General features: G+C 44.4%; 1 protein-coding gene across 7 annotated transcripts in view; it reads left to right on the top strand.

Moving 5' to 3' along the window:
* The window catches only part of plxna4 (plexin A4), an 811,940-nt gene that overhangs the window by 392,012 nt on the left and 407,069 nt on the right, over positions 1-12,859 (top strand). The window contains exon 5 of one of the 7 annotated variants that reach the window (XM_072241490.1): positions 7,405-7,821. The exons of the other annotated variants lie outside the window; for them this stretch is intronic. Coding sequence (XP_072097591.1) covers positions 7,405-7,536 — 132 coding nt within the window. The 3' untranslated portion in view covers positions 7,537-7,821. Of the gene's footprint in view, positions 1-7,404; positions 7,822-12,859 lie in introns of those variants that run through there. 7 annotated transcript variants of the gene reach the window in all.

Genomic DNA, 12,859 nt, shown 5'->3' with positions numbered 1-12,859 from the left:
AAATTACTTTAGTCAGAGGGTGGTAAATCTGTAGAATTTGTTGCCATGAGTGGCTGTGGAGGCCAAGTCATTGGGTGTATTTAAGGCAGAGATAGATAGGTTCTTGAACAGCCAGGCATCAAAGGGTATGGGGAGAAGGCAGGGGAGTGGGGATAACTGGAAGAATTGGATCAGCCCATGATTGAATGGTGGGGCTAACTCGATGGGCCGAATGGCCTCCTGTATCTTATGGTGTTATGAATTCCTTCCTCCACCTCATTACCCCTACTCCAGAGAGGCTGTCATCAACAATTCCAAAGCTACTTTGTATTCCTGCTCATGCTCTATCTGCCGTGATGACCATCCCATCATTGTTGAAGGTTTGTGGACAGCAAGGACTCAAGGGATATGGAGACCCATGGGCACTGGATGAGGAACTGAATCAGCTCTCGTCTCATTGAATGACTGAGCAGATTCAAGTATTGCGGTCTCTATCTTCCCGTAGCGGTTAGCACCGGATTCAATCCAATTGCTGACTGTAAGGAGATTGTATGTTCTCTTTGTGACCGTGTGGCTGGCTGATGATGTAGTGGCATCTACACTGGACTCCGGGGCCAGTGGTCCCGGGTTTGAAGTTGTAGGTATGCTTTGTTAGCACCAGAATTGTGGTGACTCTTGCAGACTGCCCCCAGCAAATCGTGGATTGTGTTGGTCATCCCACTGTATGTTTCAATGTTCCAGTACAAATAAATCTCTTTGCTCTTCAAAAACTGAAAACCCTTTCCCGTTTCCGTCTGGGCCCGCCATCCCCATTCTGGGAACACGATATGTGGCCAGTTTATTGTTGTGGCTGTGTTGAGCCTCTCCCCTTTTAAGAACACTTTGTGTATTTCCTGTTAAAAGATGACGTGTATAGTTCTGAGCTCGTCTAATATCTTGAGGTTGGCAATGAAGAGAGGGCGATTGTTTCCTTGGTATTAAATCAGTATAATCAGAATCAAGTTTACTATCACTGTCATGTGTCATGAAATTCATTGTTTTGTGGCAGCAGCACATTGCAAGACATAAAAATTACTATAAATTACAATAAAAATAAATTGTAAAGAGAAGAATAGAAAGGTAGTGTGGTGGACCCATCAGAACTCTGATGGTGGAAGGGAGGAGGCTGTTCCTAAGACATTGAATGTGGGTCTTCAGGCTCCTGTACTGGCTGAACTTTACAGATTACTGATTTATCTGAAGGATGATTTGATTTTGAGGACAATTACAGCCCAGTATTATAAAGCAATATTGCGGAGTCCAAAGCAGGAGATCCAAGCATGCAATGATAATCAATAAATGCACTACCTGCGACTGGGGTTCAGTTTGCCCTGCTTTTGTCAAGAGATTGTACATGACTGTGTGGGTTTATTCCGTTTACCTCACGCATTCCAAAGATGTACAGGTCAATGGGTTGTGGGCACGCCACAGTGACGCCAGAAGCACGCCACATTTGTGGGTTACTCAGCACATCCTGAGATTGTGTTGGGCGTCAACTCAAATGACACTTTTCACTGTGAATGTGACAAAAATGAAGTAAATCTTTAATTTTTAAGTAAAGCGTTGAATCTGGTGATTTTGTTTTCTCTCTTGAAAGTTAGATCTATTGACCACTGCAGTTTTCATGAAAGGACATGTTTGCATTCTGGCTGTTTGGGCCAACTCAATGTGCTTTAGGGTCAAAGGCGGAGTTATGGAATGAGGAACCGTTTGTGCATAGCAAGCTCCCACAGTTGGCAATGACTTCATGTTCAGGACACCACAGGGAATATTCCCCTCCTCTTCCTCCACCTGGGATCTTCAATGCCCATGTGAGAGAATGGATTGGGTGAAAATTGTAAATCGTTTTGTACTGATCACATGTACTGAGATACATCGAAAGACCTTGTTTTGCATACCATCCATACAGATAATTTTATATCATCAGGACATTGAGGCAGTATGAGGGAAGAGCAATTAGAGTGCAGAATAGAGGACTGCAGGTACAGAGAAAGTGTAGAACAGACAGACAATAAGGTTGGAAATAATTCAGAAAATGTGTAGCTGGGGTGGTCGATGGTTGGGTTGTGTTGTCCTCCGATCTTGGCTATTTACTTGCAGACGTTTCATCACCGTGTGAGGAGACATTTTCAGGGCACTGTTGATTGTCATGTATCCTCTGAATTGGACGTCATTTTGGAAACTTAATTATAAAATGTGGAGGAACTCTCTGATTGGCTGTGTGGCGAACTTTGTGTGTTGTCACAGTATATATTATGCCGGCCATACTGGGAGAAAACTTTCCATAAGGGTCCATGAACATTAACTGGCTGCAGAGCAGCATGAGCAACTCCTTAGTCTCTGCCCTAGAAGATTGAGGGGGGCACAAATTTGACTGGGAAAGTCATGGTCCAAGCAAATGCGCAGCATGCAAGAGAGTTCCTGGAAGCATGGATTTCCGCAATCAATTCTGTAAACAAACGCGTAGACTTCGATCCTATTTATGAACCGATGCAGGCAAAATTCTAGACCACAGCGCATGAAGGTCACCACACAACCAATCAGTGACGAGACCCCCTTCCTACATCACAATTGAGTTGCTGTACTGATGACCAATCAGCTGATCGATAAATATATGAAGGCCAAGCATTCGGAGGACACGCTACAATTAACAGCGCAGTGATGACATCTCCTCGCATGGTGACAAAGCGTTTGCAAGTAAATTGTCAAGATCAGAGGACAACTCAACCCAACCAGATAATAAGCTGCAAGGCCACAATGAGGTAGATTGTGAGGTCAGGAGTCCATCTGATTGTACAGGAATCTTATAATAACGGGGTAGAAACTGACTTCCAGCTTGGTGGAATGTACTTTGTTTTCTATCTTCTGCCCTATGAAAGAGGAGAAAGGAGAGTGTCCAGGGTGGGTAGAGGGTCTTTGGTTATGCTAGCTACTTTACTGAGGCAGCCAGAAGTATGGACAGAGTCCATGGTGGGGAGGTTAGTTGCCATGATGAGCTGACCTGTGTCAACAACTCTCTGCAGTTTCTTGTAGTCTTGAGCAAAGCTGCTGCCACTCAACATTTGAACAGAAGGCTAGCGCCTCCGATTGCCTGGTGCTTCCTGGGATAGACACTCAGTGTCCACTTTATTAGTTACCTCCTGTACCTAAGAAAATGGCCACCGAGTCTATGTTTGTGATGATCTGCTGCTGTAGCCCACCCACTTCAAGATTCGCTGTGTTTTGTGCTCAGAGATGCTCTTCTGCGCACCACTGTTGTAACATGTAGTTGTTTGAGTTACCCTTGCCTTCATGCCAATTGAACCAATTTGGCCATTCCCTTCCAAATGCTCTCATTAACAAAGTGTTTTCATCCACAGAACTGCCGATCAAAGGATGTTTTTTATGTCTTTCACACCATTCTCTGTAAACTCTAGAGACCACTGTGCTTGAAAATCCCAAGAGGTCAGTTTCTGAGATACTCAAACCACCCCATCTGGCACGAACAATCATTCCACAATCAAATTCACGTAGGTCATATTCCTTCCCCCAGTCTAATGTTTGGCCTGAACAATAACTGAACCTATTGACTATGTCTGCATATTTTTATGCATCGAGTTGCTGGCACATGATTGGCCGATCAGATATTTGCATTAACATGCAAATTAGGTGTACCTAATAAAGTGGCCACTGAGTGTACACTAATGGTCATTGAAGTGTGACGTAAACTGATGTCCGTTTACTCTGAGGAGAAAGTGTTAGTCACTGAGCCATGCCTAGCATCCAACCACATTCAAATTCTTATAACCACAGTTTCGCTCTATTCCACTTGAGAACTGTAGGTGACAACTCAATCCAGCTAGCAGGTGAAGGAAGAGACTGCTTCCAAAACTTGTCCAAGAACAATATATTAAATTCCTCAGATTAAAGGATTGCAGAGATCGTTAATATAGCCTTCTGATTTTTCTCAGCTTTAATCACTTCCACATAAAAGTGAACAAGGTAGAAAAGAAAATCCAAATTAATTTTTATAAGAAAATATATGGACCTGCTTCCTAAGTAGATTAAATGAAATCTGAAAAATTTCCTTCATGAATAAGTACTTTCATTGGGCTCACGATAATCTAAACAACTTAATTCCTTTCTAATATATGTTGAGATCGCATAACCCAATTTGGTAATGAATTTTAAGACAATTAGATTTTTATCTAGTGACAGACTTCAGCTGTTTATCAACCTCTACCTGATTATCTGCTTTGAGGTATTTCAGTGTGCACAGAACTGACTGATTTTAACATTCAAGATTCAAGATTGTTTAATATCATTTCCGGTACACAAGTGCAGATGCAAACAAGATAATTGTTACTCCGGGTCTGATGCAGCACAAAGAAATCATAATAAGATAAAGAATGCAACAATAAAAAGCAGAATAAATATAAATATATAAGATAGGTTATATAGATTGATTGAATGTCCATAAAGTGACACTAGATTGTACAAAAGGTGACATGACATGCTTATGTTGAGTTCCTGCCTATTTTCCATTTGAATAATGTTAAAAGGGCTTCACCACTCCTTACCCAACGAGTCTTGGGCCATCTTTTGTTATGACTCATAAGCACATATTCAGCTCCTTACTGATCTTGTGATTGTGTAAACAAAAGGGGAATGGTGGATTTGGGAGCATCAGAGCTTCTGGGGATATAAAACAGCCCCTCCCTGGCTGCACTGTGTTTTTTCAGGGTCGAGTCTTTACTTGGAAATTGTGACTTCATCGGAGTCCACAATTCCTCCCTGTCCTCTCAACCCAATCAGCAGTTCACAACACCATCATCCCGACTGTACAATGTTCAGTCCCTGTCACCTGCTTCCCCCCACTTCTACATCAACCCTTCCCATGCATGTGAGGTCAGAAACAGAATTAGGTTTCATATCACCGGCATACATTGTGAAATGTGTTGTCTTTTCAGCAGCAGTACAATGCAATACATAATAATAGAAAAAATGTGAATGACAGTAAATATATATAATAATTAAATTAAATAAGTAGCACAAAAATAGAAATAAAGAAGTAATGAGGTAGTGTTTATGGCTTCAATGTCCATTCAGGAATATGATGGCAGAGGGGAAGAAGCTGTTCCTGAATCGTTGAGTGTGTGTCTTCAGGTTCCTGTACCTCCTTCCTGATGGTAGTGATGAGAACAAGGCGTGACCTGAGTGATGGGGGTCCTTAATGATGGACACCGCCTTTCTAAGGCATCACTCCTTCAGACGTCCTGGATACTACAGAGGCCAGTGCTCATGATGCTCATGAGCTGAATAATTTTAGAACTCTCTGCAACCTACTTCGATCCTGTGTGTTAGTCCCCCCCCCATACCAAATAGTGATGCAGCCAGTTAGAATGCTCTTGGCGGTATATCTGTAGAAATTTGTGAGTGTTTTTGGTGACGTACCAAATCTCCTCAAACTCCTAATAAAATATAGCTGCTACCGTGCCCTCTTTGTAGCCTCATCGATATGTTGGGTCCAGAATTAATGCTCAGAGATTTTGTCACCCAGGAATTGAGGTGTCGATATCTGAGCAGTGCGAGAGAGAGTGTGGGACCCCTTTCAAAATGGTGGACAGAGCAATTGCAATTTTTTAGCATTCCTCTCAGGATGGATCCAGTTCTGGTTTTACTTGCACCTAGCCAGCACAGAAAGTGATTGTGTTGGCTCCCTCCTCCCAAGAATAAGCATTCATTCAGTCTTTCCTGGCTATTTCTAAAGCCAGTTGTTCTCGTTAAACAGAACCGCCGGATTGATTGTGTTTTTCCCACACAGGACTCCACTGTACAGGTTAAGGTTGAGTTGGGTGTAGGATAGGGCAACTTTAACTTACTGCAGGCATGAAATATGGTGATAGTGGAGGCAAACATGGTAGAGGCTTTTAAAAGGCTTTTCTTTGCTTATTTATTTATTGAGATATAGCACAGAGTAGGCCCTTCTGGCCCTTCGAGCCACGCCGGCCAGTAATCCCCAGATCTAACCCCAGCCTAATCACAGGACAATTTGCAATGACCAATTAATTACCAACCGGTCATTGGACTGTGGGAGGAAACTAGAGTGCCCGGGGGAAACCCACATAGTCACAGGGAGAAGGTATAAACTCCTTACAGACAGCGTCAGGAATTGAACCTGGGTCGCTGGTGCTGTAAAGCGTTGTGCTAACCACCACGATACCGTCCCACAGAGTGTGAAGGGGTACAACGTAGGACCATTAGGCCATTGGGCTCATCGATCACGTGTGATTTATCTTCTCTCTGAACCCCATTTGCAATATCTCAATTAAAAAATAGATTAATTTTGTTCCCTGTTGAGGCCAATATGATCAGTACTGGTGGAGGGAGAGGGAAGTGGTGTGTTGGGAGGGCAGGTGTAAAACTTTCGCCCTCTCTGGTCCATTTCTGGTTTGGCAGGTGCAGTTTGGAATCACTTGTGAATCTTACCCTACCTCTGTCATTTTCTCCCTTGTGCTGCTTCCTACTCAAGGCTGCTCTCTAGTGCCACTTCATGGAAGTGCACCTGCAGGCTGGATGTGGTCTGTTGAGGCATTACTGCTGTGGTATTCTCCTGGTTGCTAGGGTGGTTGATGTGTCATGGGCAATCGTGTGAAGCATTGGAAGTGAAAGAGAGCGGGGAAAATTAAAGCAAGAGGTTACAAATCATCTTAGATTCTATTAGAGAGTTAGGACCAAGGTCACGGTTATTAATATGCTAATTTATACATCAGGATAATGATACAATTCATTTCCATTTAAGCAGAGCAAAATATTGCAGGAGCTGTCGACTCCCTTAGCCCAGTGTGTATGAAACATGGTCACTTACGTCCTGGAAAAAACAGATGATTCTGATGAGGGCAGTTGTTACTGATGCTCTGAACGTTATGTTGCAGTAAATGCAGGTTCACTGCTTTCTGCTGGTGCAGGACTGATGGTCCTCTGGGATTTTTTTTCCTGGATTTCCAAGGATGAAAGATTAATTTCCAGACTAAGGAAAGACCGAGGAAAACTATATCATAATCAAGAGCTTTGGGTTGCTTGAACTGAAAGGTGAGGCCACAGAATTCCTGTGGATAGTCGACAGTCAGTTGCAGTGAAGAACCTGGTTATCAGGTGTAAGATGCACTTAGTGTTGTTGTACATAGCACAGGAGATGTCTATACTCCGGTCCTGTCACCTGAATTGTCTTCCATTTCACGTCAAGGTCCAAAATGGATCATGCCTGCAGGGATATGATGTACCAAAGGAGGACAAAGGTACTCTATGTGGTCCTTGTCCTGACAGCTTCCTCTGTGTGGGTACAGGAACACCAGGTGCGTCTGCGTACTGAGGTTGTTACTCATGCTGCGGTGTTGCCTTTTGCAGCCGCCAGAGGTGGTGTGGCGTGGTGTCCGTGCTGGATTCCAGGAAGGCTTCTCCCATTGGTGCTGCTCTCCAGGGTTTGCTCGGGCGAAGACAAGTTGGATGGTGTGCGTACGTTCGTTTGCAGGCTGCTGAGGGCTCATCTTGCCAATGACATTCATGCCCTGTCAATCTATGGGACATGTCACTTAGTGACTTGGGCTCTATTATCCTCAATTAACTGTCCTCCTTCCCCTCACCGGCATCTTTCCAGCCCTGCAGACCCCGAAATGTCAACTCTTTATTTATTTCCATAGAAGTAGCATGACCTGTCGAGTTCCTCCAGCATTTTGCTTTGGGCTATATTACATTTTGTTTGCCTGTGTCTGTATGGTTACTGCTATTTTATGTGTGCTATATATGCTTTGTGCTGTGTGTGAGTGTTAGTACTGTGCCTTGGTGCCAGAGAAAATGTTGTTTTGTTTGGCTGTATGCATGGGTATTCATGTATGGTTGAATGATAATTAAACCTGAACTTGAACTTGCTGTCTCAGTGTTGTGAAGGATTAGTCTGGCTGTTTTATATGCTTATCTACCTATTTATTGAGAGACAATGCATAATAGGCCCTTCTGGTCCTTCAAACCGTGCCACTCAGCAATCCCCTGATTTAACCATTTAATCATGGGATAATTTACAATGACCAATTAAACTTCTAACCAGTACGTCTTTGGACTGTGAGAGAAAACCGGGGCATGTGCAGGAAACCCACACAGTCACAGGGAGAACGTACAAGCTCTTTGCAGACGGCCGCATGAATTGAGCCTGAGTTGCTGGTACTGTAAAGCATTGGGCTGACCACCGTGCAACCATACCGCCCTGCCTTGGACTGAGCTATGCCACCTGTTCCTTGTACAACTTCCTCAGAACAACGGAGGGCCTGCAGCTGCTGGAGTCAGGAAGAACAAACGTCTGCTGCGGGAACTCAGCGGGTTGAGTAGCATCTCTGAGAGGAAAAGAACCGCCAACTTTCTGTTCGGAACTCTGAATCCTGGCTCACTGCGGAGCTTTGACCCAAAATATTGTCAGTTCTTTTCATCGCACAGATGCTGAGGATCTCCACAAGCTAGTTGCTGCTTTCTCAGAGGATGATCTTGATCACAAGTCATTCAAGCAGTGACCTGCACAGATTGTAGATTTCTACAAAGCCTGCGCACCAAGCTATGCGTTAGAACTTCTTTCCTTCAGGTAAAGTTTACTGAGATAAGACTCTCCATTGGTTAGGGTCTACCATGGATGCTGCGTCCCCCCTGTCTACGTGACATACAACTCAGTACTCAAGTCAAGTCGGTTTGATCTGGAGAGCAGAATGTTGCCCATACAGCGAGCTCCCCCTCTCCACACAGCAGATGAATGCAAAGGAAGGGCAGAGACTGATTCAGTTTGGCACCAGCATCGTCGCAGTGTTGCTCATCAGGGTTGAACCCACTGTAGGACTGCCTTAGGGATTCCAGCTCTGGATTTTTCCTCTGTGTTTACTCCCGAAGCCTTCCTTATGAGTGGGTACAGCCACAAGGCTGCAGAGGTTTGCGATCAGAGTTTTTCTTGTCCCAGGTGAGCCCCCGATCATGGCTGACAAACCCAGTCTGCCCAAGTGACTGAAATATAAACAATCATGATTACTAAGTGTCACATTCTACCATAAGCCATTGTTAGCTGCAAATGTTTGCTGTATTTCTATATATATATGCATGTCAGTGCTCATCCACACACCTGGACACCTATACAAGTGAGTATACTTTGACTTACAGAGAACGACAATGCAGAAATGAGCTCTTTGGCCCACCTGGCCCTCCGCTCTGGATTCTGCCCCGTCCCATTTACCTGCACCCAGACCTTAGCCCCCCCCCCCCCCAAACACGAGAGATCCTGCAAATGCTGGAAACCCAAAGCTGCACACGCAAAATACTGGAGGAATTCAGCACGCTAGGCAGCACGTATGGAACTGAATAAACGGCTGACATTTCAGGCTGAGACCTGGAAAGGAAGTGGGAAGATGCCAGAATAAAGAAGTGAGAGGAGGGGAAGGAGCCTAGCTGGAAGATGATGGGTATAGCGGGTGTAGCCCTCCATGCCTCTGCCGTCCTTGTACCTATCCAAACTTCTCTTAAATGCTGAAATTGAACTTGCATCTACCATTTCCACTGGCACCTTGTTCTACACTCGCACCATCCTCTGAGTGAAGAAGTTCCCCTTCAGATTCCGCCTTTCACCCTAGACCAGGGGTCCGTAACCTGGGATCTATGGATCCCTTGGTTGATGGTAGGGGTACATGGCATAAAAAGAGTTGGGACCCCTGCCCTACTGTGTTGCTGACTTATACTAATAGGGGCATTGTCCACTCTCCTCTTCCATCGGATTCTTTCCTCTCCAGCGCTTGACCTTTCCCATCCACCTGACTTCACCTGTCACCTTCCAGCCAGCCTCTTTCCCCTCCCCCCTTTTTATTCTGGCTTCTTTCCCCTTATTTTCTTATCTTGAAGAAGGGTCTTGGCCCAAAACATCGACTCTATTCTCTTTTCCAGAGATGCCACCTAACCGGTAAGCCCCTCCAGCATTTCCTGTGTGTTGCTATAGGAGCATTTGATAGCTCTGGGCCTGAACTCACTGGAGTTTGAAAAAATGAGGGGAGATCTTACTGAACCCTATTGAAAGGCCTAGATAGAGTATATGTGCAGTGGATATTTCCTATAGTGGGGGGAGTTTAGGACCAGAGGGCACAACCTCAGAATAAAGGGATGTCCCTTTAGAACAGAGATGAGGGAGAATTCCTTAGCCAGAGGGTGGTGAATCTGTGGAATTCATTGCCGTAGATGGCTGTAGGGGCCAAGTCATTGGGTATATTTAAAGCAGAGTTTGATAGTTTCTTGATTAGCAAGGATGTCAAAGGTTATGAGGAGAAGACAGGAGAATGGGGTTGAGAGGGATAATAAATCAGCCATGATGGAATGGCGGACAGACTGAAGGGGTTGAATGATCTAAATCTGCTCCTAAACCCTATGGTCATAAAGTCTATGCCTGTACAAGTTCCTCACAGACACACACATCTATATGCTTATGTTCATCTGTGTGTCTTTGAGTTCAAATGTATTAGAGAACCTGTGTGTCTATGGGGTTGTGCGTGTTTTTGCAAGTTCATTTATGATTGTATCCGTAAGTCTATATAAATTTGTTCCTGAGTGGTGTGTGTGTGTGTGTGTGTGCGCGCGCGTGCACCTTTGTGCCTCCATGTGTAAAGAAGCACAGATTAAAACAGCAGACTCTTTTGCAGCACACGATCACTTTTGACACTTTCCACATGAAGTAATTATCCGTCTAATGCTTTCTCAATTTCCGTCCATGTTCTTTCAAAGAACCATTTCCCCCCTGTAGACTGATCACTAATCTCCCTTGCTGTGTCATGTACAAACATTGCAACAAAGCTGAGATAGTTTCAAAAATAACATAATTTTGTTACTGAGCTATGCGCTGAATGTGGAGGATTTATATTCAGTGAATGGGGAATGTGGGTGACAGTGTGACAGGGCTCATAGTTATGCCACGTGCAGTAAGCCTCGTCCGTCCCCACGGACTGGCCCACTGCTGGGTAAGTGACGGGCAATCAGATTCAGCTTGAGCAGCACTGACAGCTGTCATGGAAGTTGTGACAGCGGTACAGTGCGATATGTTAAAAAGTTACTATTGGTTACAAAAAGAAATATAAAAGCAAGTACGGTAATATAGCCGCTAGCGCAATGCTATTACAGCCGGGGGCGCCGAGTTCAGGTTCATTTCCAGCGTCCTCTGCAAGAAGTTTGTACGTTCTTCCCACGAGCACATGGGTTCCTTCGGCTGCTCCAGTTTCCACCTGTTTTCCAAAAGACGCACTCTTAGTGGGTAAATTAGTCATTGTAAATTGTCCTGTGATTAGGTTCCTTGGGCCAGAAGGGACTCCTGTATATGTCTAACTTGAAATAAATAAATGAAAATGAAAATTAAAAAAAACAAACTGCAAAAAGAGAGCCAAGTGGTGAAGTTGTGTTCACGAGTTTATGGTCTGTCCAGAAATCTGATGGTGCAGGGGAAGAGGCTGTTTCTAAAATATTGAGTGTGCATCTTCAGGCTCCTGCAGCTCCTCCCAGATGGTATAATGGGCAGAGGAGATATCCTGGGTGGTGAAGGTCCGTAATGATGAGCATTTTATGGTTAATAAATTACTCCTTTGGTACAAAATCCCATAGAGAGATACTGTATGAGTACAGAGTATATCATATTTTTCTTTATAGAGTAGAGGTACTATAAAAGGGGCAAGAAACACAGTAACAGGTCAGAGAAACAAGAGCACCCTGTACTTGTGTATTTAATCAGTAGGATTAGAGCTGAACTGTTCCTTAACTCTGAGTCACTGATCATTTTTTGGGCTCCACGACATCTTTTCTTAGGGGTGCCCATCCTAGTAGTGAGAAACTTGCAGCAAGTTATTTGTCAAGCACAGGTCTGTCAGCCAGAATGCCTTCGAGGAAGGATTTACTGCAATAATTTTGCAGTTCAATGGTGCGAACTCAACTTCAGTAACTAAGGTGGAATGCATCATGTACTAGTCCAAAATAAATCTACAAAGCATGTGTTAGACGGTGATCAGATCTAAAGTAGGAGACGTTCATTGTCATCAGAGTGAAATTGGCATCCACCATGCATATCAGCATGGACACAGGATTTTCTCTTCCTCAGTTCCAGTCTATCGAGTATTGGTATTGGTTTACTCTTGTCATCTGTGCTGAGATGCAAGTGGAACAATGTAGGTTTGCAAGCCATCTATGCAGATCACTTGAAAACATTAGTTATCAAGGTAGTACAGAGATGTACTAGGTGGAACAGTAATCACCATAAGGTGCTGGAGTTACAGAGAAAGTACACGGCAGATAGATAATAAGGTATGAGGTTGATTGTGAGGACAGCAGTTCATTTTCAAGGTGCCTTCAATAATCTTATAAAGGTAAAACCTAAGCCATCCTTGAGCCTGGCAGAATGTGTTTCCTGGGAACACACATCAAAGTTGCTGGTGAACGCAGCAGGCCAGGCAGCATCTCTAGGAAGAGGTGCAGTCGACGTTTCAGGCCGAGACCCTTCGTCAGGACTAACTGAAGGAAGAATGAGTAAGGGATTTGAAAGTTGGAGGGGGAGGGGGAGATCCAAAATGATAGGAGGAGACAGGAGGGGGAGGGATGGAGCCAAGAGCTGGACAGGTGATAGACAAAAGAGATACGAGAGGATCATGGGACAGGAGGTCCGGGAAGAAAGACAAGGAGACGGAGGGGGGGGGACCCAGAGGATGGGCAAGGGGTATATTCAGAGGGACAGAGGAAGAAAAAGGAGAGTGAGAGAAAGAATGTGTGTATAAAAATAAGTAACAGATGGGGTACGAGGGGGAGGTGGGGCATT

The sequence above is a fragment of the Mobula birostris genome, chromosome 23 (assembly GCF_030028105.1).
Source record: "Mobula birostris isolate sMobBir1 chromosome 23, sMobBir1.hap1, whole genome shotgun sequence".
Taxonomy (NCBI): domain Eukaryota; kingdom Metazoa; phylum Chordata; class Chondrichthyes; order Myliobatiformes; family Myliobatidae; genus Mobula; species Mobula birostris.
This window is presented reverse-complemented; position numbering and strand designations above follow the sequence as displayed.